Genomic DNA, 23,214 nt, shown 5'->3' with positions numbered 1-23,214 from the left:
GAGGGCGAACATCAAGGAAGTTCCCAGAAGCTCAGGCCGCTACAGAAGGCTGGTCAATAATAACAATATGCTTCCAGTCTTTTTGAGTATTTGGAGAAGTTATAAGGCACAATCCCTGACATGCTCCAAGGGCTGTGGGTATGAAGCAGACAGGATGTAAGGATGCTCTCACAAGCTAACACAAAAAGGCTGCATGCTGAACATGAGAACACTTCCCATAGCAGTAGAGCTGCCAATACTGCTTTCCAATTCTTTCAGGGAGATGAAAGACCTCTAAAGACTGCAGAAATTGTTCAGGTGTTATTTAAAATTGCAATCAAGATTTCATTACTATACTAGCCTTAGATGCAAGACCATGAATAGTCTTCCAGAAGAAATGTTATATGATGCACTATTTTGACAGGACTATCTCACCATCACATTTGTACTTGTGACATGAAAGTGGCCAAGGGACTGCAGCAAGGGAGTTTGCAGCTTCATCCCACAGAAGCAGGAAGACATACACACACATTTCATTTCTCATGAAGCACGTTAAACAGCAGAGGCATTTCACCTCAAATGCTAATGTAAAACATTGCTGATCCCATTCAAAACTCCTGATAATTACTGGGAAACATGATTTAGATGCCTGGGGCTAGACAGAAACAGTCCTGGTCTGAAAGCAGATGCCTTAACTTTAGGCCAGGGAAAGTGAGGTCTCTTGAGTACACCAAGCTGCCTGAGAATCCAATTCTATTTGCATGCCTATCAATTGAAAAAGGTAAAGATATTTCACAACTTTTGAACACAACATGTACATATTAAAACAGCTTTATTTAAAATATTTTTCCATCAAAGCAAAAGTTCAAGGCTTGAAGTTGTACAGACAAGATACTCACAGTGCACGAAACCCCAGCACACAGTCCTTGCATTAACAGTTCTCTCTCTTGCCAACAGTCATTCACCTCAGATCAACAAATCCTAATTTTTTGTTCTTCAGTGCAATCAATCCTATTAGTACACTCCACCAGGCTTCCAGTGGTGAGGGGTGGAGGGAATTACACTGTGAACAGCTTTAAGAACAACTCAAAGTCATATTTAGACTATAAGCTAACTGCATGACACAGGAGACCAGAAAAGCAAGAGTAAGCAAAGAAATATTCAAGGAACCACATAATACTGATATAATCACAGACGGTTCTGATTCCTGTATTTCTACCAAGAATATGTACAGATTTCACATCTTGTTTACTAAGAAACCAGACTTCAAGAGAGCTAGAACCAGGGGTTTTTTCCCTATAAGCAAGACGTGTTCTGCTAGTTAAATATAGGTAAGTGCCAAAAAGAGAGACTGCTAACTACATCCAAATACTTTTTGAGGTTTCCCAAAAAGCCTGCTTCAGACTAGGCACACCACTATTTTGTATTTGATATCCTCCTGAGATAAACCTAAAGGCTTTCTTGTTTTAAGTTAAGCTAAAAATTTGGTAAGGTTAAAGGTAGGCTTAGCACAGCTAAGCTGAAGTACACATAAGTTGAAGTTCTAGTTGTTTCATGCAAAAGGAATGCTATTTAGACATTACAAGAACAAAGATATCATGAACAAGTATATCAGGAATAAGTCGGTTTTGAAGCCCTCTAAACCTCCTGACACAATGATGCCAAACTAAGGCAAAACCATCCCACCACAGTAGTAGCAAGGAAAGAACAAATGACCTAAGCTTGTAAAAACGAAGCTCTTTTTAAAATTAGCAGCTTTCAATAGCATGCAGATGCCTTAAGTTCTCTTAGTACATACCTTCCCAAAAATTATTCACTTCAAATCCTAAACCTTGACAATGGGCTAATTTCACAGTGCATTGGTGAAACAAGAATCTGGCCACTTCCTAGAAGGGCTGAATGCTCCTCAAAACAGCTTTGCTACTTACACTTGGAAGCAAACTCTTCTAGCAGAAAGAGTGCTGGCTTGTAAGCCTGATTTGCCGTGCATACCCACCAGGTGAGAGCAAAGCTGTTCATAAGCTACACTCAGGTATAAGAAGGGTTACATTAAGTGAGCCATTAAGTTACACGTTGCATTTTGTTAGCTTTGGAGTATTTCCTGTTCACCTAAATCATTAATGTATCAGCTACCATGAAAGAAAAATAGTCTTTTCGCTGCACTCTTTATGGACAAAGCATAGTTGCTACTCTTACCAGATATCATCTGCACAGGTGATTGAGGGCCAAATATCTGAGCACCAGAAAACTGAACATAATCATTCATAATTCATGCAGAATATTTATCAAGACTCACATCTTTGTTAGCACAATAAAATAAGGCCCCATGCTGGAACCAGCAAAATTCCTTCACTGTCAGTCACTTAATGCCCTTAAGCTATCTGATCTGATATCATCCTTCAATTAATACATTCAATAGGAAGATTTACATATTTCCCCTCCTGCCCCCAGAAGCCCCCTGTGCTCAAAGATGAGTAGCAACCTAAGGTTTAGGAGCAGCAATGTCTTGAATGGGTTTGCACTTGCAACTTCAGCCTGATCTAAGACAGCAGAAGCTAAGATACCACAGGAAATAGGCTTGTGCTTTGGAGAACCACACCCCAGTAGTGCTGTTTCCCCAAGCTGAACACGGTTTTAACACATTCAACAGCACACTGCTGTGAACTGTCAGCAGAACGAGCCGAGGAGAGCACATCCTGGGCTGTGCCAGTGACATTTTAACCATTAGTTAGTTTGAACCATCAGTGGTAATTTAATACTTGGCTGAGAAGCTAGTTTGCTATAAAATTGAGCTTTGTTAAGGCTCATTGGTGTGAAAACAACACACAAAGAATTTTTTTCCCCACATGCTACCAAGCCAGGGTGGTTTTGTTTTTCCAGTTCACAACAGCTGGCTCAAAGTGAGGTTTCTACCATTTCAGATGGTGGGAGGCACTGATCTTAATGTGCTCTGTCTGCAGCTCAAACAAACTACAGGAACAGATCTACAGACTGCTATAATCTGTACCAGACAAGTACATGCCAGGCACTGCATGTTTACCTTCTTCCTCCTCATTCATTTAAAGTCTCACTTAAGTAAAACCACCTTACTAAGGTATTCATAGCTGAGTACCGACCAATACAAATGTTACATACAGGAATAAAAATGCTACAGCAAAACAAAGCCAACATAATTTAGACTCATAATTTAAATTTTAGATCGTAATTTAGACTCATTTGCTTCGTTCCTTCAGAGTTACTCTGCCAAAGCACTTTTAAACCATTTATCAATCTAGTTTACTACCAGTGCTTATTCTAAGACAAGCCTCAAGATTCATCAGCATTAAGCTTTTAGATTTTGTATTTCTAAACCATCTCAAAAGGTTTTCCTAGATTGGAGGGCTGGCATAAGCCTTGGCATGCTTATAATTTGGGTTGCAAACAGAAAAAAATGTCAGTAAGGTATCCAACTTTGGACTGCTGAGCATATACAAATTTAGCTCTTTCAGTCCAGACAGGTAAGGTGCGCACTGCTGAGAGGTGTGCAAGAGAAAGACATGGCACACCAGTGATTCAACCACAACAACTACAATGGCAGCACTCATCCCCAAGTATACTACATGCCTATTCCAAATATTCTGTTACTAAACATCTATCAAACTTTCAACTCTCAGGAGGTGTTTTTAGAATGCTTACTGGATTTCATCAACAGATTTAGCAAAAATACTATCCTAAGGCAGTAATTTGTACTCAAACTCTGTTTAAAGCAATTAATTGCATTTTTTCATCATAGCATTTACAATATATCCGCTGCAGCACACAAATATTTGCAAGTCTCTAATTCTACTTGGATCTTAAACTAACAGAAGTTTATTGTAGTAGGTGGCCTCTAGTCTTTTGTCTTTCCATCATCATTTAATATACTCTCATACAAACACCTAGTAACACTATATGAAATGCTTCCAGATGCCATTTTGCACATTACAAGAACACTCAACTATCACATTTCAAATTTATACTCACCAAATTTAAAAAGCATTCAGAAAAAAAAAGTGCTCATATTTAACTGATTCCTTTCATAACAGCTACAGGAAAGAGATAGAAAACTAGTAACCCTTCCTCTTCTCTATTTGGGGAATTACCATAGTTCCACCACTCTAAGTACTGCTAAAGCTTGCCACTGCCAGAGCATATTAAAGAGCTTCCTGCTGCCAAGGACAGTATTGTCAAGTGTGATACCTCCTGCACAGACAGAACCTCTTGCATGGAAAGAGATACTCTTCCAGCCCCAAAGCAGCTGCAGCCAAAGAAAGCTCCCTTTGACTAGCAAAAGCTTTCCAAAGGTACAAGCCACCCCTACCCACCTCCTCCCATGCTGTTCAGCAGTCTACAAGAGACACACTTAATAGACAGTGGTACCAGGTACCTATCTGCAGCATCTTTTCAGGTATTTTAGTATTGCCCATATACCTTCAAGTCTCACTTTCTACCCCACTGAGATTCCAAACAATTTTACTAGCAGCAGTAATTGTATCTTCAAGGTCTCCGAATAAGCCCTTCTAATAGTGTGCTATAACAACTTCCTGAGATGAAAATGTGTAGCTGCATATGGCAGGACAAACAGGAAGGACTGATACTGTCACGCTCAGTAACGGATGTATTGCTTGTGCTAATGCCCCAGTGCATTGAACAGCATGAGAAGTAGAAAAGACAATTCTGTTTGTCATAAGTTGAGACAGGAATAGAGTACTAGGAAATTCATGTCAGAATAATAAGTAGAGTCAGCACAACAGAGTATCGACCTCTACAAAACCCTGACCCTGAGCTAAAGCTTCTTTCCTCCCTGCATTTCCTGTATGTGAGAAAGCTGTTATACCCTGCTGGGCTGTAGGCTTCAAGCTTCAGGTATTCCCTGCTTCCCAGGTTAAAGGCAACAAGTGGACTATTTCTGGAGAAAGTAACATAGGGAAAACTTGTACTTTTTTGCAAATTTGACTGTTACGGAACAGAAGCAAGCTCAATGAAAAAGACATTCCAGACCAACCTGTACAGCCTCTGCACTAAAAGGAACCAGTTTACCCAGCAGTTACTACACGTAAAGATACTAGACCAATACCATGCACCAGTTCCAACAGGTCTGACCAGGGAAGCACATCAAATCCAGCCAGAGTTGCATGAACTAAGATCTCATAAAGCACCTTAATAACCTAAAAACCTGCTCAGTTTTGGCTTTTAGCAAGATTAGCAGCAATATGGTAAGTTTAACCAAAAAGTGTCCCCCTGTTCCTCAGAACGGGCAAGTGAATTCTGGAGTATGAGTGCTCTGCAGTGCTTCACTTTCCTTCCCCGCGCACTGGTCAGCCAACATGGGCCCACTGCGAGGACAGCACAGCTTTGCATTGCCTCAGGGGGGAATCAGAGGTGATGCCCCACACCTCCAGCACCAGCCATACTCACAGACATCTGGCTCCTTCCCGAACGCCAGCACCCCACTGAAACAGCCCTGGGTCCTCTGTGTCAGGGTGAGGCTGGGATTGGGTCATGTGAAAGCGCTTGCAATTTCTCAAAGGATTACACTTAATTAACCAAGCCCCCTTCCAGCAGTCTTAAAGGGCCTTTTCATACCTCTAAGCTCATCAGGGAACAGAACAGTAGCAGGGACACCCCAGGAACCACATTGTAGGTACCAGAGAGGTTAACCCTCCCAGCAGCTCCTGGGAGCTTTCCAGCTCTCTCTACCATCCCCATCCTGCTCTGCTGGGGACACAGCACTTCTCATTTGACTGGAGCACTGGGCAGGCAGTAAGTCCACAGACGGCATCCCATCCCACCCCACTATTTGAATAAAGCTACCACCCGAGGAGAACACTTGCCATGGTACTTCTGGTACCAGTGAGCCAGAAGTAGTAGCCACATCCTATAGAGTATGTGGCTTTCTTTTGGTACCTAAGTATATCCTGTAGCAGGAATGCACCTTTTAAAGCATGCCTAATGATTTTAGCATGGAGCCTGAAGACAGAGAGCAGTGAAGGGGCAGCTACTACTACCCAGCTTCATAAAGCTGCTCTCCTTTGAGCACCAGCAAGCCTGGTCAAGGAAGAATTCAGGCTAAATCTAACTAAATTTTTGCTCCCATGGTCTTATTCCTTCCTTGTGAGGGAGCAGGGCACCAAGCCAGCTTGGATTCAGAAGCTGCTGTGGAGCCACACCTGAGCACAGTCACACTAGAGCTGTATCCCCACCACCAGCAATTGCTCTTAGTCTCCAGAAAAACCAGATGGCTCATGTGGGCAACAAACCACAGCACCCACACAGCTTCAGCAGCCATGCTGCTGAGGACAGGAAGAGGAAGCAAGCCAGAGCACCGGCCTGCAAGACCAAGAAAGTTCACAGCTTTGAGAAATCTGCTTGCAGAAACTGGATGGAGAAAGGGTGGAGGCACCAGCACCTAAGAAAGGGTGGAAGCACCAGTGTCTGGGCAGACATGCCCTGTGACAACTGGGGTATTCAATACCTCACTGCACCAGAGACACCAAGGGATGCTGCCAGTGCTTGCCCATAGCTTCCAGCAAAACTCACCCTCATAGCACCAATTTATAAACATGGGGTAGGGGGGAAACCTAGTTACAGCACCATCAGCCATTAAAAAGATACGCTTTCCTATGTGGAGCTTGGTAGGGCAGAGAATTTCTGCTTTACCTAACAAAGCAGTTCAAAATAGACCAATTCTGTGCCATGCCAACTGCATTTCTGTAACAGGTTTCTGACAGGGTTTACAGCAGTTTTATATGCAGTGGTTGAAATCCTAGCCCTGTTCTTGAAAAGGGTGAAGAGAAGAAACTGGCTGAGGTGATTAATGAGATTAGCTCACTTGGTTAGAGCATGGCGCTAATAACATACAAGGTTGCAATTTCAATCCCCATACACACCATTCACTTGAGGGTTGGACTTGATGATCTTTGTGGGTCCCTTCAAACACAGAACATTCTCTGTGTGTGTGTGTCTGTAACTAAAAATCTGGTACAAAATATAATGCTAAAGCAGTTTCAAAAAAGGAAACCAAGTTATTTATTCTAATATAATCCCTGTCATACTGTAGTGTCAGAGCCCCAGTGTATTTGTTTGACTGTTAATCTCAAAATACTCTCCTGTGTTAATTTGTACTGCTCATCTCACAGTGATGAGAAGGAAAATAAAATTCTTCCATACAGCAAGTGGTAATCAGGAATGCTCCCATTTAAAAAAGAAAAAAAAAAATCAGTTTCCTTGATGGCAGCTTGCTGTTGTTGAAAAGGCAATGCCTACAGAGCACAGCAACACAGCAGCACTTTGTTGCTTATCTGGTTCTCAAGACCAAGTGTGAGAAGCCACAACCTTCCTGTTTAAGTCCTCTGCGCATGATTGATACCTGGTATTCAGAGAGGCCTGAGCAGAGAATCACTAAGTGGAGTTGGACGGGATTGTCCTTGCAGGACATGTTTAGCAGTCCAGAGATCAGTTATTCATATCTAGTCAGGGAGTCTACTTCAGACAACCTATATAAACTACAGATTCCGTTTTTCTCTCAAGTGGTGGAAAATCAGATTTATTACCCTCAAGGACAGTTTCTTTAAAAAATAAGGTCTTCAAACCACATTCACAGAGTTCACAAGAAAACTTCGAAAAAGCCTATTCCTCATGCAAGGGTCTCTTGTTTGCAGTTGCCTTACTTTAGATGCCTTCACTCGCTACACATGGCCCCAGCTTTGCAGCTTTCTCACAATCAATGTTTCACTGCTCTGGAGACACCTTCCTGCATCAGTACCAGCGAGCACACACTCATAAGAGCACTGCACAAGCATGCACAGCCAGGGCTGTGCCAATGCTGGCTCCACAGGGCTGGAGAACTCCACATTTTAGAACTCGGGAGGTATCATTTACCCAATTTAATCAGTGATCTGATTTGGGCAGGCAACCTTTTCAGGAATAGAAGTTCTACTTTATGAAAAGACTACTACTAAGTTATTAATTCAAAACAATTATTAAAATTCCTCTACCACCTACACAGCATGGCTTCCAAAATCATTAATGTTTCCAGGTTACAACTACTTAAATGTAATTCTTCATTTTTCAACCAGTCACATCCCACCAGTGGTGTTTGAACACCATGGCTACTAGCAGCTTGCCATCATCTCCAGAGGGCAAACAAGTTTAAGTTAGAGGAAAGGAGTTGCAAGATGAGAGTACTAAGCCAGTAAAAGCAGCCAGGGGTGGATCCCCACGTTTACAGTCAAGTCCAGATACTTGTATGCCACTTATTACACTACTTACTCCCAACCTTGTGCAATGGATCAACTCCTGTATTCTTGCCATTTCCTTTTCCATAAATAGATTCTTCATGCACCTCCCTTTGCCTTCCTGTAGCCGTTCCAAGTAATTAACATTGCCGTTTTCTGTTTCTTTAGAGACAGTTAGAAGAAGCCCTTGGAATAACTATTTTTGTACCTGTTGTTTGAGCTGCTTAGAGAGAACATCCTTTACTAGTCAAAACCCAGAAGGAAATTAAAATATCATGGGGAAAACCCCCAACCCGTTTTCCGCAACATCTGGATCAGGAGGTAAAACTTGAAGCAAAACATAGCAATGTGTAGTTGCCATCATTCAACTTTTACAATCTGTGCAGCTTTGGGTTTTGTTTTGGGCAGAGGTTGCTTGTTTTGTAAACAGCTTTTTTTTGTGCCTGTTAGAAGGGCTTTTCTCTGGAGAAATATACACACCTATTACAGCCTCTACACACTAATAGTAGGGTTTGCAGTTGTACTTCACATGTCAGAGCTTAACCATATCCCTTGCTAAAGCTCTTCAGCCTAAGGGCAGTTAGCAGGCAGTGGGCATGTTTGAATGCCAGCAGTAGTATGGGTGACATTCCTCACAGCTATTGTGTGCTCCTCCCAGGCAATCCTACTCACAGGTTACAAACAAGTATTTTGTGCCACCCACCTTATGTTGTAGACCGAACAAAGGTGTTACAATCCTGGCCGTGACTGAAGTCACTCAACCAGCAAAACAGTCCCTGCACTCTCTCCCACCATCAGAAGCACTTCAGATTTTCTGAGAAGGCTCTTAGATGGCAACTTCCCCCCTCCCAACCTCCCCTTAGTCCAGTTCTTCCCTTTCCATCCTCAAGCCAAGGAATTTCCCAGAACCATTTAACGGTTGCAAAGACCCAGTTCTAGGGGCTGATCAATCAAGACGAGTAGCCAAGACATGTTCCCAAAGAGCCAATCAGCTTTCCAAACATAGCATCCAGTGAATGTCTGCCAAAATCACAAGCACGTACTTCACTGGAAGGAGCTCAAAGCAAAATCAAGACAGGATGCTAACAAGACAAGTGTGACCTGCATTGAGGCATCACATGTACAGTAAGTACTTGAAGTTCATGAGCTAACAGACTAAATACTCAGTTCCTACATAAAGGTCTCTAAATTTGCCTGCAGTTAAGAATTGTTTCAGAGGCAACTTGGAATTGAGGGTAAATAAAATCACTACACTCCAACACTCTGCTAATCATTAAAGACACTTTCCACAGGGAAGAAAGCATGAAGATAACTGCTGTGACCAAGCTCTTCCTTCTAAAGGACTCGTGTTTAGATAAAAAGTCAGAGCAAGCTTATCTGTTTCACATGCTTCTCTCTGTCCTTCAACCAAGAGACTCCTAGCAGTTTAACTCTGTAACAGAGAGGGGAGCTGAACACAGGGCTGCCTGTTCTAGGCACCCAGAGCATGGCCTGGGTGTGGCACATCAAGTTCTTGGCCAGCTCACAGACCTCACTGAACCTCTGAACAATGGCCAGACTTCTAGGAGCTAGAACACAGTCTTACTGTGGGATCTGACTGCCCAGACTATGAGCCATCCCTCCAAATTTAACTACACACAGAGTCAAGCATGAGCTAGAGCTGTTTCATCATCCTGTGATTTTCAGTTTTATCATTTCCAGCATGCTAGACAAATCCTGCAACTTCCTTTCAGTACAGGGTCTCATTTAAGCTGGCTGCATTTTCATATATATTTAAGTCATAGTTCCGTAAAACACAGGATTTCCCCTAAATGGCTCAGTTCTACACTTCTTTTTAATATTCAGTTTCCCCACCCATATTTGCTTCCCTCACCACCGACCTATTTTAGATTTTAAATAGTTCTGGTTGGGACTGTCCACAGTTTATAAAAGACCAGCTTGTGATTGCTGAAGTATACTTGGTTATTTCAAGCTCCATCTTAGTTCAAGCATTTGAGCTTTCCTAATATAGAGGAGAGTAGCTATACCACCATGACACAGAACCCCATGTTCCAAAAGGTTCCTGAAGGGGTACAGACCTGCACAGGAGCTGAGGAGAGCAGTGCCAGCACATGCAGTGTCTGTATCCACCACCATGGGAAGCCATCCTGAACAACCTGCACCTTCCCAATCACTTCTCAGGGTTCATATTTGTACTCCACAACTACACCACAAGTAGGAATTCAAAAGGATGAATCAGGGCGGGAATAACTCTTCTGTTATTTTCTCGAGCAGAATCATTTCATTGGTCCTGTTCACTACATTTACACAGGGGCACTGCTACAGGCCATAGAAGAGAAAGGGCAAGATGGCTTTTTGGGGACAAGATGGACCAAACTATTGAACCACTCTTATTCCTCGCTCCCAGGCATACCTGCTGTATCCTTTGCAGCAGCTCTGATACACAACCCCTCAGTGCGATTCACCCCTCATCAAGCCACATATACACATGCCATTAACCCTGTTTTCTGTTGAACTACGGAACAGAACTGACGCAAAACTTTACAGTGGCAGCAAACCATCAAAGCTCTCAAGCAAGCAACCAAGTTGATTTAGTTCATTCAAGGCTGCAATTAAATCCACACTCTTGAGTTCACATTCATACACTGTTTGAAGTTGGGCTATTTTAGGAAGAAGGCCTGATAAACTTCAGCTAACACCTGAGACCTAGATGCATTGATGAAGACATTGCTGAATGCCCAGGAATGTTAGTGGTCAAGTAACACTAACATAAATGGACTTCTTGCATCAAGTGGGCAAGAGTAATTTCCTTACACGATTTGCAGTTTCAATATCTAGATCCTTTATTCTCCTCTACAAACAGATATGTTATGGACTATCTTTATGTAGCCAAACATGCAGATACGCCAAACTCTTAGTGGTCTTCCTAAAGCTGCAGGTCAAAACTGAGAAACACAACTGGGTAGTAGGAAGAGAAATAGCCAGATGCTGAGTACACCTCCTGAATAGGTCAACATACATGTGGATATAACCTAAAAAAGCAAACAGTAAAACTCACTAGACTAAGGCAAGGCAGGGAGCCTGAAAACCAACCTTCTGCAAAGAACACTCAAAAGTCAACTTCAGAGTTAAGCTCTTACCCAGACCTACTGTGTAGGGTTGCTTTATGTTTTCAGGTTTTTCCATATGCTAAGGTACAGCAGCATAGGGTTTGCAGACATGAATTAAACTTTGATCAAAGTCAGGGGCTCCTTCAATGTTCCTGCATGCAGATACCTTACCCCTAACAGCAAATTTCCAGAACACTGGGAGCAGTAAGAGCAGCTAACTACTCTTTCTCAGGCTTGTTGTGGAAATGGATCAATCCACATTAATGCATCTACTCACCCATCTTTCTCTAAGGGAATGGCAGACCAACAAAATCACTTCATTTATAAGACTGACTGAATCCTCTCAGATCCCAATTATTTTCAAATCCTTCCCAACACTGCCAAATCAAAGCTGTCAGTAGAATATGGTAAAAGCATGTAAAGGGCAAGTCCTCTATGCCAAACTTTTCTGAGTCCAGAGCATCTGCACATAGCAATTTGTAAAAAGACAAAGAAAAACTTGAAAAGACAGAGCAATGCAGCAGATGGTCCAAGGGGTTCTACAGAGGAAAAAAAAGAGACACTCACCAAACACTTTTTTGCAATATGAAAGACACATTCAAAGCTTAGCCATGGGAGAAGTGGCTGGTCACCTCTGACTAAGATACATTTGGTGCTTAAGGACAGAAGAGACTTTGCACAGAGGTGAATCAAGTCCAGAGCAAGCAACAAAGCCTATGTATTAAATCTGTCAGAACTAGAAGCAGCAAAAGAGAAGGACAGCCTTCTGTCAGATTTTTACTTGGTTATTTAGCATTTGTCAGAACAAACACTAAGATAATATTGTATTTCCTGTGCATGATGCTAAAGCAAGTACTGTTCAGATTGCTCTGATCTTTTAGTGATTTGGAAGTTAGTTAGTCCTTCTATTTGCTCTGTCTTTTGGTAGATTCAAGACAACACTACACTGATACATTCTTACAGCTGAAGATGCTGACATGGACCCCCTTTCAAAAAAAGATCTCTACCCTAAACTGCTGGGTGTGCAAAACGGTACTCAAACTGAGCATAATACACCACATTGCATCTTGCCATCACCCTTCAATTTGAGATATTAGTAACAAACCACAGAGCAAGATAAAGGGAAGAAAAACCCTAAGCTGGGGGTTTTTGAGATTTAACGCACTTCCACATGTATGTCAACACAGAACCTCAGGTATACAGTGCAGAGGACAACGGTGTCTATAGATTTCACAAAGCCCAAAATACATGCTGCAGCAAGTCATTACAAGTAGAGTAAGAAAATTAATTTTCAGGAACTTGCTGCTTCCCAGTTTGTCATGGCTGGGTCAGAATACTATCCAGTTTCAGGTGCAGTCTAGTGTTTTAAGCAAACCAAAAAATACTAAGTCAATACTTGGTTTTTTTCAATACCAACTTCAGGTAAGAGAGGTTCCCCAACAGTTTTTTGAAGTGAAGGACTAACACAGCAACAAAGAAAGTATGTCACCTCAGTATTATAGCACAGAAAAAGCTGCAGTCCAGCTTCTGTAACAAAATCAGCACAATGGACCTGCAGGCTGGAGGACTAAGACATCACTTACCAAAATGTTTTCTTGGTTTAGTGATAAAGCATTTTATGGTGTTGAATAAGAACACTCTCTAAGCCTTCCGCAGTCCCAACCACGGACTTGGAGCTTTCTGACATTTTAAGGAATACGAGTCTTTTCTGACCCCGTTGTTCAAGTTACTAGTAACCTTAAAGTTTTTGAGGCACCTCACAAAATGAGGAGAATGTCTAACACTTCATACAGCATAGACAGTTGTCTAGGGGATTGTGAATAGTGAAGGGATAGAACATAATCATTTTACTGCTCTCTGCTTCCAGTATTTCATCAATGCAAACAAATCCACATGTTGAGTGTGTCTTAGTGAAAATTACAGATACTGCAACAAAAATCCAGTTGCTCAAAAAGCACATTTTCAGTAATAGAAGAAGCCAGGTTTCTCAACTTTAGGCAAGCTCAGATCCTGATTTTCAACTGTAGGAGGGTAACTGTAGCCAGAGAACACTGAATACAGACAGACACTGCATTCAATACATCTCAGCTAAAGCTTTCATTATCTATCCAAAGAAACAAATGAAGTTAATCAGTCACTTTTTCAAAAGCAGTTTTATGTTTCCTTAATATTGAGATGCATGTAGGAACAAATGAAATAAACAGATGCTGGCAAAACAGTTATGATGCTTAAGCTTTCAATCTCATCTCACAGACCACAGACAGTTCTTAACATTTGGATGTAACATACAGTAGTTACAAACACCCTAGAGAAGCAACACCCTTCTTATGCCTGCTGTGCAGTGTCTCCATTCATGCCTGCTATCAAAACTTAGAGGATCATATGAATACAAGGAGTAATATAATCTAGTGACATCCCTGAAGGATAACTTTGCTGATTTTAAAAACAAAACACACACAAACCATACACCAAACCAAACACGTCACAATTTTGCATGTTTTTATTGCTTAGACACCAAGTAGTCTATTGTCTCAGCTGGGCTATAAGCTACAATATAAGCAAGTTTTTTTCAATCCTTCCAGCTTTCCAGGCAATTTTGCTTTCTTGAAGATCTGTTTTAGCGGTCAGAGAGTAATTAGATTAACCAAGTTAGTGGGTGCTATCGAAAGGCATTTAAAGGACATTAAAGTATTTAAAAGACAGTGCATTCATCAGGCACAGCCAACATGGGCTCATGAAGGGAAAGTCCTAACTAATTTGGTATCCTTCTACAATAAGGTCACCCACCAAACGGATGAAGGAAAGGTGGTGAATGTAGTTTTTCAGTGTTTTAGTAAAGCTATTGATACTGTCTCTCACAGCATCCTTCTGGACAAGTTGTTCAACTGCAAGACAAGGATGTTCAACGTGTGCTGGATGAAGAACCAGTGGCAGCAGGGCTCAGAGGGCTGCAGGGAATGAGGCTGAGTCTGGCTGGCAACCAGTCACCAGTGGTGTTCCTCAGGTCTCCTTAATAAGGCCAGTGCAGTTCAGTATTTTTATTGATGATCTGGATTGCAGGAGTTGAATGCACCATTAGCAAATGTACTGACAATACCAGCACTGGGTGTGCTGTTGATTCTCTCAAGGGATACAAGGTCTTGCAAAGACATCTAGATAAATCAGAGCATGATTGATCAGTGGCATAAAATTTGAAAGGAACAAATGCCAGATTCTGCACCTGGAGCAGAGTAATACCAGGCACAAGTCCAAATTGGGAGAGGAGTTGCTGGAGAGGAGCCCTGCAAAAAGGGATCTGGGAGTGCTGGTCAGCAGCAAGCTCAAGAGGAGCCAGCACTGTGCCCTTGTACACAAGAGGGCAAAACACACCCTCGAGGGCATCAAACACAGCAAAAACAGCCAGTCAAAAGACGTTATCTTCATTAAAGTGTCTACTTAATGATCTGTAAGCAAATCCTTACTTTTAATACGTATGTACAAATCCCTTCTTCTCTATCATTTCTAATAGGGCTGTTTTCATATAAGAAGATGTATTGGACCACCAAGTGTTGGGTGGGTTTTGCATTACCACTCTTTTACTGAGCAACCTGATATTGCTTGAATTTGTCAGCAATGGAACTGCCTTACTTCTTACAGTGTGCCTTCAGAACCATTTGCTGACATTCTGCAAGTCCTGTAGACGACAATTGTCAGGAAGATGTCGAGTTCTGGATTTTAACAGAGAAAAAAAATATACACAACCAAAACCCTCTTTTCCATCCAGAAAGCTGCCAGAAAAGACATTCAGCATATTGACGAATTAAATTTTTTTTTGCCCTCTGAGTACACTATTCTGGAAAAGTGAATTTAAAAAAATAAAATTGATGCCACATTTATATTCTTAGAGATATTATGAATGAAAAGCCACACCTCTGGGGGATGGAAGCTATCAAGCATCCTGACATTTCATCCTAATAATTTCTCTGGCAGCTCAGTTTTTGCAGCGTAACCAAGCACAATGGAATTCTGGGCTAAATCTTTCTTTGCCATAGCTTTTCAACTGTACTGTACAGTTGAAAAGCTATGGCAAGGAAAGATTTAGCCCAGAATTCCATTAGTTAGCCTAGAATTCTATGCTTTATTAGCCTATGTTATATAAAACCAAATATATTTATTAAGTGCTGTGACTAATTGATTGATCAGACTGCAATGGCAGGCTTTTCCTGTACTAAGTCACTTCACCACCATAACTAGATTCCCAATTGAGAGAGAAAAAATGCTCTGACAAGGGCCTACAAAGGAAAATAGTACAAATCAGTGATATACAGACAGATAAGAATGGTTCATGGCTGCAGAAAGTCATCAGTTTACAGCTGGACTCAACGGTCTTTTCCAACCAAACTGATTCTATCTCAAGATTCTGTCTCATATGATGGCAGAATAACAGTTCTCCGATATTTTGCATGGAAAATTCTCCAATATCAATTTAACACCCCCACTCCCCCCCCCCAAGAAAAGACAACGAAAAATACAGCAAGAAAGTTTTTACAGTATTCACTCTCCAGAACAGTAAAGTTCAGTCTCCTGAGAAGCCTTCCTCTAGGAAACAAACAAGTTGACTAAGAACTAGAAATTTGCAAGAATACAGATCAGTCTGGACCATGAATACCATGGCACTTAATTCACTGCTTCAGGTACTCTTTCTGAACTCTTCTGAGATTTCATTTTACTCTACACAGAATTACAGCTGGCAGAGAAAGGAGTGTCTCTTCCCCCTTCTAGTCCATCATCTCATTCTTGCCTAATTGCTTGTTTCTCTACAGAGCTGATCAGATTCAGAGCTTTTTCATTCATTCCTCCTTTACAGGCACTCCTGTGCCCTTGTCCATAGCTATTCATCAACCAGCAACAGCCAGAAGGACAGAGGCCTAGCATGGCCAAGTACTCCTATTCCTTAGGCTGGCAATAAGATGAGAACTGATCATTCTTTCATCCACAGTTCGTATTTTTCAAGAGGTTCCTCAGAACAACTACTGGAGCTTCAGAGATGTTAGAACAACTAGGAAAAAGCATTCTGCAGGACTCATGCCTTTAAAAACATCTTCAAAGAGTGTTTTTTCCCATTTAAGTTCAACAAGTTGCTATACAAAGGAGAGGAGTTTCTGACTGCCCCACTATTCCACTGGAGGATCACACACTGATAGAAGTGAATATATCCTTTCACAGCTGCACAGGAAGGAAGCAGCACCAGATCAACTACCTATTGATAGCCACAGTTGCTGCAGCCATAATTGTCTCTTGTCAATGTTAAGGTCCAAACCTCTGCAATTTCAGGTTCTAAACCCCTGAGCAGCTGTAGACGGTCTTGTGGTCTTAAAACTACCAAGCCTGCCACTGACTGTCTCTACCTACCTCCCCACCAAGTATTTGCTTTAAACATTACTTTAAGAGCCAGCATTAGCTACTGGAGTCAGAAGGGTGGGTTTTATGCCCAAAACTTCCAAAACACTTGAATGCTCCTCCTAAAAACAACCACAGGAATGTTACAAAGAGATGTGCTTTAAAGAGTAGCCTTCCATCAACCTAGAGACTTCAGCCTAGTTTGGAAGTTTCAGATAAAAACAAACTCTTAATTCAGTATGATTGGCTGCACTATGCAAATACCTGCTGTTCTCAAATACCCCTAGAGAAAAGCAAGCAATTAACTGGCTGCTTACTATTGCTTTTAATTTACATCAGTTAATTGCCCTGGATTATTCCTGGGTAGAGAGAGATTTACTCTTTTCCAATAGTGTGACTACAGCAGCAGAGACTCCTCACTGGAATTGGTTTCTGGTATAACCACTTAGCAAACAGACAAAAGGGAAACGGGACTCTGGAATGATAGGGATCCAAGGAGTTGAAATCTTGGAGCTCTTTTCAAACAAACCCCATTGTAGTCCTCAGAACAGTGATTAAGCACAGATAACAGCTTTATTGTGCAAATTAAGGGAGGCCCTCTTGCTGCACAGAAGGGGGGGGGGGAAATTAAGTCAGCCAAATAAGGTTGCTTAAGCCACACCGAGCCAGGAAAGAGTCCAGGAGATGACGCAGCCAGAGGAAGCTTTTAGTCAGTTTCCTTCATACCCTGGAGCAGAGCCAGAGCCACCTCTGTGGAGGAAGAGGGGCTTCTCTGTGGAGTAGCCGTTGATCAGCAGGGACATGGCCAGGCCGCAGCCCCAGCAGGGTGCCGTCCCCCTGCACACCCAGGGTCACAAGCAGAAGGTGTTTGAATCCTTCAGTTTCAGTTCATCAGCTGTATTTCAAGCAGCTACTAGGGACTTAGTGAGCTCTTTGTAGGAGATTTTTGCTTCAGACTAGACATACATAAAAAAACTCAAACAAGCTTCCTCTAGAGGCAGAGATGCCATTTCCTGTCAAAATAAAGGAGTCCATATTAAGACATCTTATGAACCATCCTCATGAGAAAAGCAAGAATGGTAATTAAACTTCAGAGGTGACTAATCAGAGAAGGTAGAATCACCCCATGGAAAGGGCTGCAATCCCCTGAAGGTTCAAAAAAGATGCTGCCTGTAAACGTTATGGTGACAGGATATTTGCAAGAAGCAAGTGATGATGAGCCCGTGATAGCAGGCACCCTGTTCCCCACAGGATTCTTACGGCAGAAGCAGCAGCCCTAAAGCTCCCTTTGGGCCCCTTTTATTGGGTGCACCTCACCAACCTGCCTCTTGCTCAACTGCCTCAGGCAACAAATCAAGAGGGCAAAAATTAAATAAAGGACTCAACTAACACATTTAATCTTCTAAAAACACGGGTATGATAAGCACTCTTAGATGTAACACTGTCACGTCGAAGTTTTATGAACTGGATCATGACTGCCAATTCAGATCAGGCACTTGGAACAGTTCTTGCTCACAACAGTGTAAAGCCACCATAACTGATGGGTTTTGCCCAGTCAGGTGCAGGGCTTACCATAAGAAGAGAAAGGAAGATTTTACCAGTATATAAAAACAAAGTGAATGCTAGTTTATCACCAATGGTATACTTTAAAATCTCTGTTTAACTTTAATATAGAAGGCCTAAAAGTACAAAATAGAAGCTTTTGCTCACTTTCAGGCTTAATTGCTTCATCTGACATGAAGTAAAACCTTGCTATTCTTGCAGAACCTAGAAATCAAGCTGTTGAACAGAATACAAGCTAGGGTGTAAAGGCCTTTCCTGTTTTGCAAAATCCCATGGTAGGTATAAAGCTACAGATAATTCACTGCTTTACCAGTTTCAGTAGTTTACCTGATTCCACTGTAAACTCAGCATGTTTTAGCTATTGTTGCTTCTGAAGTACAAAGTCATCTGAAATTCACCAACAGGGGAAACACTTCTGTATGAAGAAAGGTCTTTGGGAGCATTCAAACACACCTCTTTATGGCAAGTCATATTATGTGATGGCGTTAGAAGAAACACATGAGTTTGCCTAACAAGTTAGCACACGTCAAACTTGGACCAGTGTCACCAAGCTTCCCAAGTTATGCTGAGTGAGGAAAGGAAGAGGTAACACCAAAGGGTCAGTCATGAAATAAGACAGAAGGCATCTAGAATGCTTCCAGTGTTCCTTCATAGTACAACAGGACCAAGAGAGAAGTGCCCATCCATTAAAGTCAGTTTTCATCACTATCCACCCTTCCCCCTTCAAGACATCTAGCAAATTCCACAAGGGGGGGGGGGGGGGCAGAAAATTATCACCCAAACAAGTGTAGCATTCTACTCAGAGTTGCCATCTTGCTGCAGCATTTGGTAGCAAGTAGCTACACACACAAGAAACTGATTAACCAGAGTGTTCTCCCGCTATCTACCTCAATCTCTTACTTTTCTTCTAACCAGAACCTTGAAGCTCCGAAGAACAAAGGGAAAAAAGCTTCTAGGACCTTTCAAGTCCTGCTGGGAATTAGGACCATCAATTCAAACTACAGACAGGGTACCTAAGGATCCTGGTAACTATTACTACATTTAGCTTCAAACTAAGGTTATAATAAAGTTTGGACTGGTACCTTTTCCCTTATTACTTCCTAAAACCTTCTGTGTTCACAAGATTAGCATTGATTAAAAACCCTTCTCTACAAAGAGTAAAGGCTATGTTACCTAAAACAGAACTGCCCAAGTCCTAGTGACAGGACTGTTGAATGCACACCTCACATGTGATGAATGCTCACGTTTCAAGTTCAGTGGCCTACCCATTCACAAAGCCACAAAGTAAGTACATGCATAGGCAAAATAGTCAATGAATTCCAATACAGAAGCCTTGCTTTTTCTAACAACTAAAAAATAAAGTATCATCCCATTAAACAGGCATGACTGTTTAAAAATTTTTTTTTTTAAAATCACTTTCCCCTTCACTCCTCCAACTAATATGTTTCTTTTAATACTAAAATTCAAGTGATTAACTATGGGGCTTAGACAAGCCACCAGTGCGACAGCTGATTCGCTTCTATCAGGATTTGGAATAGCATGACTTGCAGCACTGCCCAGCCTGAAGCGGCTCAGTGAGAAACCAGAGCGCCCATCAGTCAGGGAGCGATCAGAGCCCACTTACAGCAAATAAACAGACTGCTCACAACTGGAGGAGAGACTTTTCAGAGCTTGACAACGGCTCATTTTTAGCACTCAACTACTTCCACCCTCTGCAATACAAAGCATGGGGAGAATTATGTGCCCTTTTTTGTGTCTGCTTTAAGTGTTCATACCTCACAAACTTTCCAGAACACAAAAAATTTAAATCAGAGTTGTATCACTAAATAGAACAGTGAAGGTTTCCTGTTGTGAGCATGGCAGGATCAGCATGCTGATGCATGATGGACTTTCTACACAGCCTACAAGGCCTCCAGCAACCAAACCCCCCCATTACATGTCACAACAGCAAATCATGTGCACTAGTTCAAAGGTTACCAGAGTTAATCTTGGATTCTTATTAATAGTGCTACACAGCCTAGTGTCACTCATAGCAAACCTCACATAACAAAATGGAAATCTCCAGCTACATGTGCTAACATTTAGCCTAGCTTGAGGAGGTGTAGAGGCTCAGAACTCAACAGGTTTTGCTGCTTAAGCCACGCAGCAGCATGTTTCTGTAAGCCTGGTGAGATGAATGATAAGAGCTACCAACCAAGTAGTTTTGACACAAATGCTTTTCCTGCCCAGCCAGAACTGTTCCCTGGAACATTTCCTCCATCTGTCTTCTTCACAATGGATTTATTTTTGTGATGAAGCCCACATAAACCTACATCTAACTGCCCAGGTTTCACCCACATTTGACCTTGATTTTTTTCCTTGATTGAGGAAAGTCTCTTGCATTTTACTGTTTTGTTAATTAAGTAGCTATTAACAAATCTTAAGCTAGCACACTAGTAGTCATGTTTATGTCACATGAAGAACTGATTACACAGTTATGCCAGCATATCCTGTTCCTGAAAACCAAAGATCAAGAAATAATGTTTAAAATATTATTTCAGTTGGGTCTGTAACTAGAGCAGATCGGGCAGGAAACCAAAGGCTGATACAGCAGCAGGCCTGCAGCTCTGTACTGCAACAGGCACAGACAGTGGAACGGCTTTCTGCAGAATCTGCAATGTACAGTACAAAGCATTACAGCAAAACACTTGCATTTCTCTATCTGCTCTTAAAAGCTCTGAAAGCAGAACTGCTCTATCAAAACCAGAACTGCTCTGTCAAAACCAGAAAGCAACAGACTGAGAAGGTGAATCCATCCTAGGGTGTGTCTGCAGAGGCTGCAATGAGCACCTCGCAGCCAGCGTTCACATTCAGCCTGGTGCTGGGAACCCCGCCCCACAAGCCTCTCTGCTACTTGTTCAGGATTTCTTGGCCGATCCACACTGAAAAAAGTCACTCATCACGACTGTAAACTCTCTGGCTAAAAGGTCTCAACTGCACTTTACACTAAAGTCCCCTAACTTGTGGTATTTCCATTAATCTCACTGAACTTGTTGCCTGTATCTTAGCTTTTTTAGTAACTAAATCTTAACTAATCATCACTAATGTTTGATGGAAGGCCTTTCTAAAGCTTAAGAAAATACTGTCTTAACCGTGAAGTGGCTTAAGTTTGATATCCTTTAAGATGTTGATGTTTAAATAATAATCATCATCTAGCTATCCATGCTATCAGAGAGAAGGCATTTAAGACACCAAGAAAAGTAGCTATCAGTCAAATAAGCATTCAATATCTGCTTTAAAGTGAAAAAAAGAAACTATTAAAAGAAAATCACGGTCGATTTCATTTCAATTTCTTTTTGCACACGAGTGAGTTTTTGTTTGGGATTGGTTTTTTTTCTCTCCTTTAAGTAAACCACAGACTCTTAGCTTAAACATTAGATTTTCTTAGGCCATTTCGGATCACTCCAGTACGGAAACATCCAGAGACTTCCACCCTGCTCCTTCCTGTTTTATCAATGAAGGGCTGGGACCGATTCTTTTACTCCAACCAGGAGAAATTAAATGGAAAAACCCCATGCTCCTCGTTAACGAACTCCTGCTGCGAGGCGAGTCAAGTACAGACTTGACTAGACTTTCTGAAGTACTAAAATCTCTTCAGCCAAGAAATACCTCGAGTCAAGCTGGGACAAGGCTCCCTGGCAACCCAAACTGACTAATTGCAAGTTGTGAAAACCCCAACTTCTCCTCTTCAGGGAGCGCATGAGGCGGCCATAGCAATCACCCGCTCCCACCAGGCTCTCGAAAGCCTCGCCCCGCTTCCCCCCCCGGGTTCGGGCGCACACGCGGGCGGGCGGCGCCGCCGCCGCGCTCCGCCGGACATTTTAGGGCGGAGAGGCGGCCCCGCCGCGCCGAGACCCCGCGGTCCAGGCGGGGCCCCGGCCCGGCCCCTCGCGCGGGGAAGCCGCGGCCGGGGAGGGGAGCGCAACATGGAGGGGCGGGTGGGAGGCTCCGCTCCCCGGGGCTCCCTCGTGCCCCTCGCCGCTCCCTCTGGACCGGCCGCCACCGGCCGGGGCGCAGCCGAGCCCAGGCGGGAGGAGCACCCAGGCCGCGCCTGCCTGGTCCCGCGCACCCGCCCGGACCCCGCGGCGGGGCCTCCCTTCTGCCCCGCGCCGGCGGCACCCACCGTTTTCGGCATCTTCCCGGCGGGCTGGGCACGGCCGTCGCTCTTTCTGCGCCGGTGGGGATCCGTACGGGCTCCGCGCTGCTTCTAACGGGACTCCGCGCCGCGCCTCTCCGCCCGGCCAGGCCCCGCCCGGCCCCGCCCGGCCGCCTCCGGCAGGGATGGAACCGCGGCGCCCCCGCCCCGGGAAGGCCGAGCCGGGCGGTCTCTGCCGAGCGGCCCGGGAGGGGCGCGGCCGCGAGGGCTGCGAGGGCTGTGGGGGCTGCGATACACTCCCACCGGTGCAAAAGCCAAGGGCTTCCAGAGTCCGTAAACTAGTGCCTAGACAGCCCCGATCACAGAAGCTTATGCGCGGATTAGTGTCACTGGGATTTCTGGTCCTTGATAAAAGCATTATTTAAGAAAATAATGCTATTTTCTCGGCGATTGCACTGTTCAAAGTAAGACCTGTGACCAATGCCGTCCCTCGTGCAGCCAGAGCCGTGTGCGCACAGGTGCAGCTCAGCGTGCTGCTCAGCCCAGGCTCCTCGGCCCGTGGTGTGGCCGGTCAGTGTGCTGTTTGGTACAAGGTTTTCACAGCCATCTGTTTGACTAAAAAGCACACTTCCAGCTTGTACGGAAAATCACGCTATGAAAAGCCAATGTCCATAACAGAGACAGAGGAGTCCTGTAATTTTATTCGAATGAAGGGAGTGAGTCCACTGGGGCACACACCCACAAGGCTTCCTCTCTCGAGGTTTTGGAGGGCGCAGCCTCCTTCAATCCTAAA

General features: G+C 43.1%; 1 protein-coding gene across 1 annotated transcript in view; it reads right to left on the bottom strand.

Annotated features, from left to right (window-relative positions):
• MSN (moesin) overlaps positions 1–22,584 on the bottom strand; it is a 43,220-nt gene extending 20,636 nt beyond the window's left edge. Inside the window, exon 1 of the mRNA XM_039572011.1 lies at positions 22,449–22,584. Coding sequence (XP_039427945.1) covers positions 22,449–22,460 — 12 coding nt within the window. The 5' untranslated portion in view covers positions 22,461–22,584. The remainder of the gene's footprint in view (positions 1–22,448) is intronic.
• Between the last annotated feature and the right edge of the window lie 630 nt (positions 22,585–23,214).

The sequence above is a fragment of the Corvus cornix genome, chromosome 4A, assembly GCF_000738735.6.
Source record: "Corvus cornix cornix isolate S_Up_H32 chromosome 4A, ASM73873v5, whole genome shotgun sequence".
Taxonomy (NCBI): Eukaryota; Metazoa; Chordata; class Aves; order Passeriformes; family Corvidae; genus Corvus; species Corvus cornix.
The sequence above is the reverse complement of the archived record's forward strand: the minus strand, read 5'-3'. Positions and strand labels throughout refer to the sequence as shown.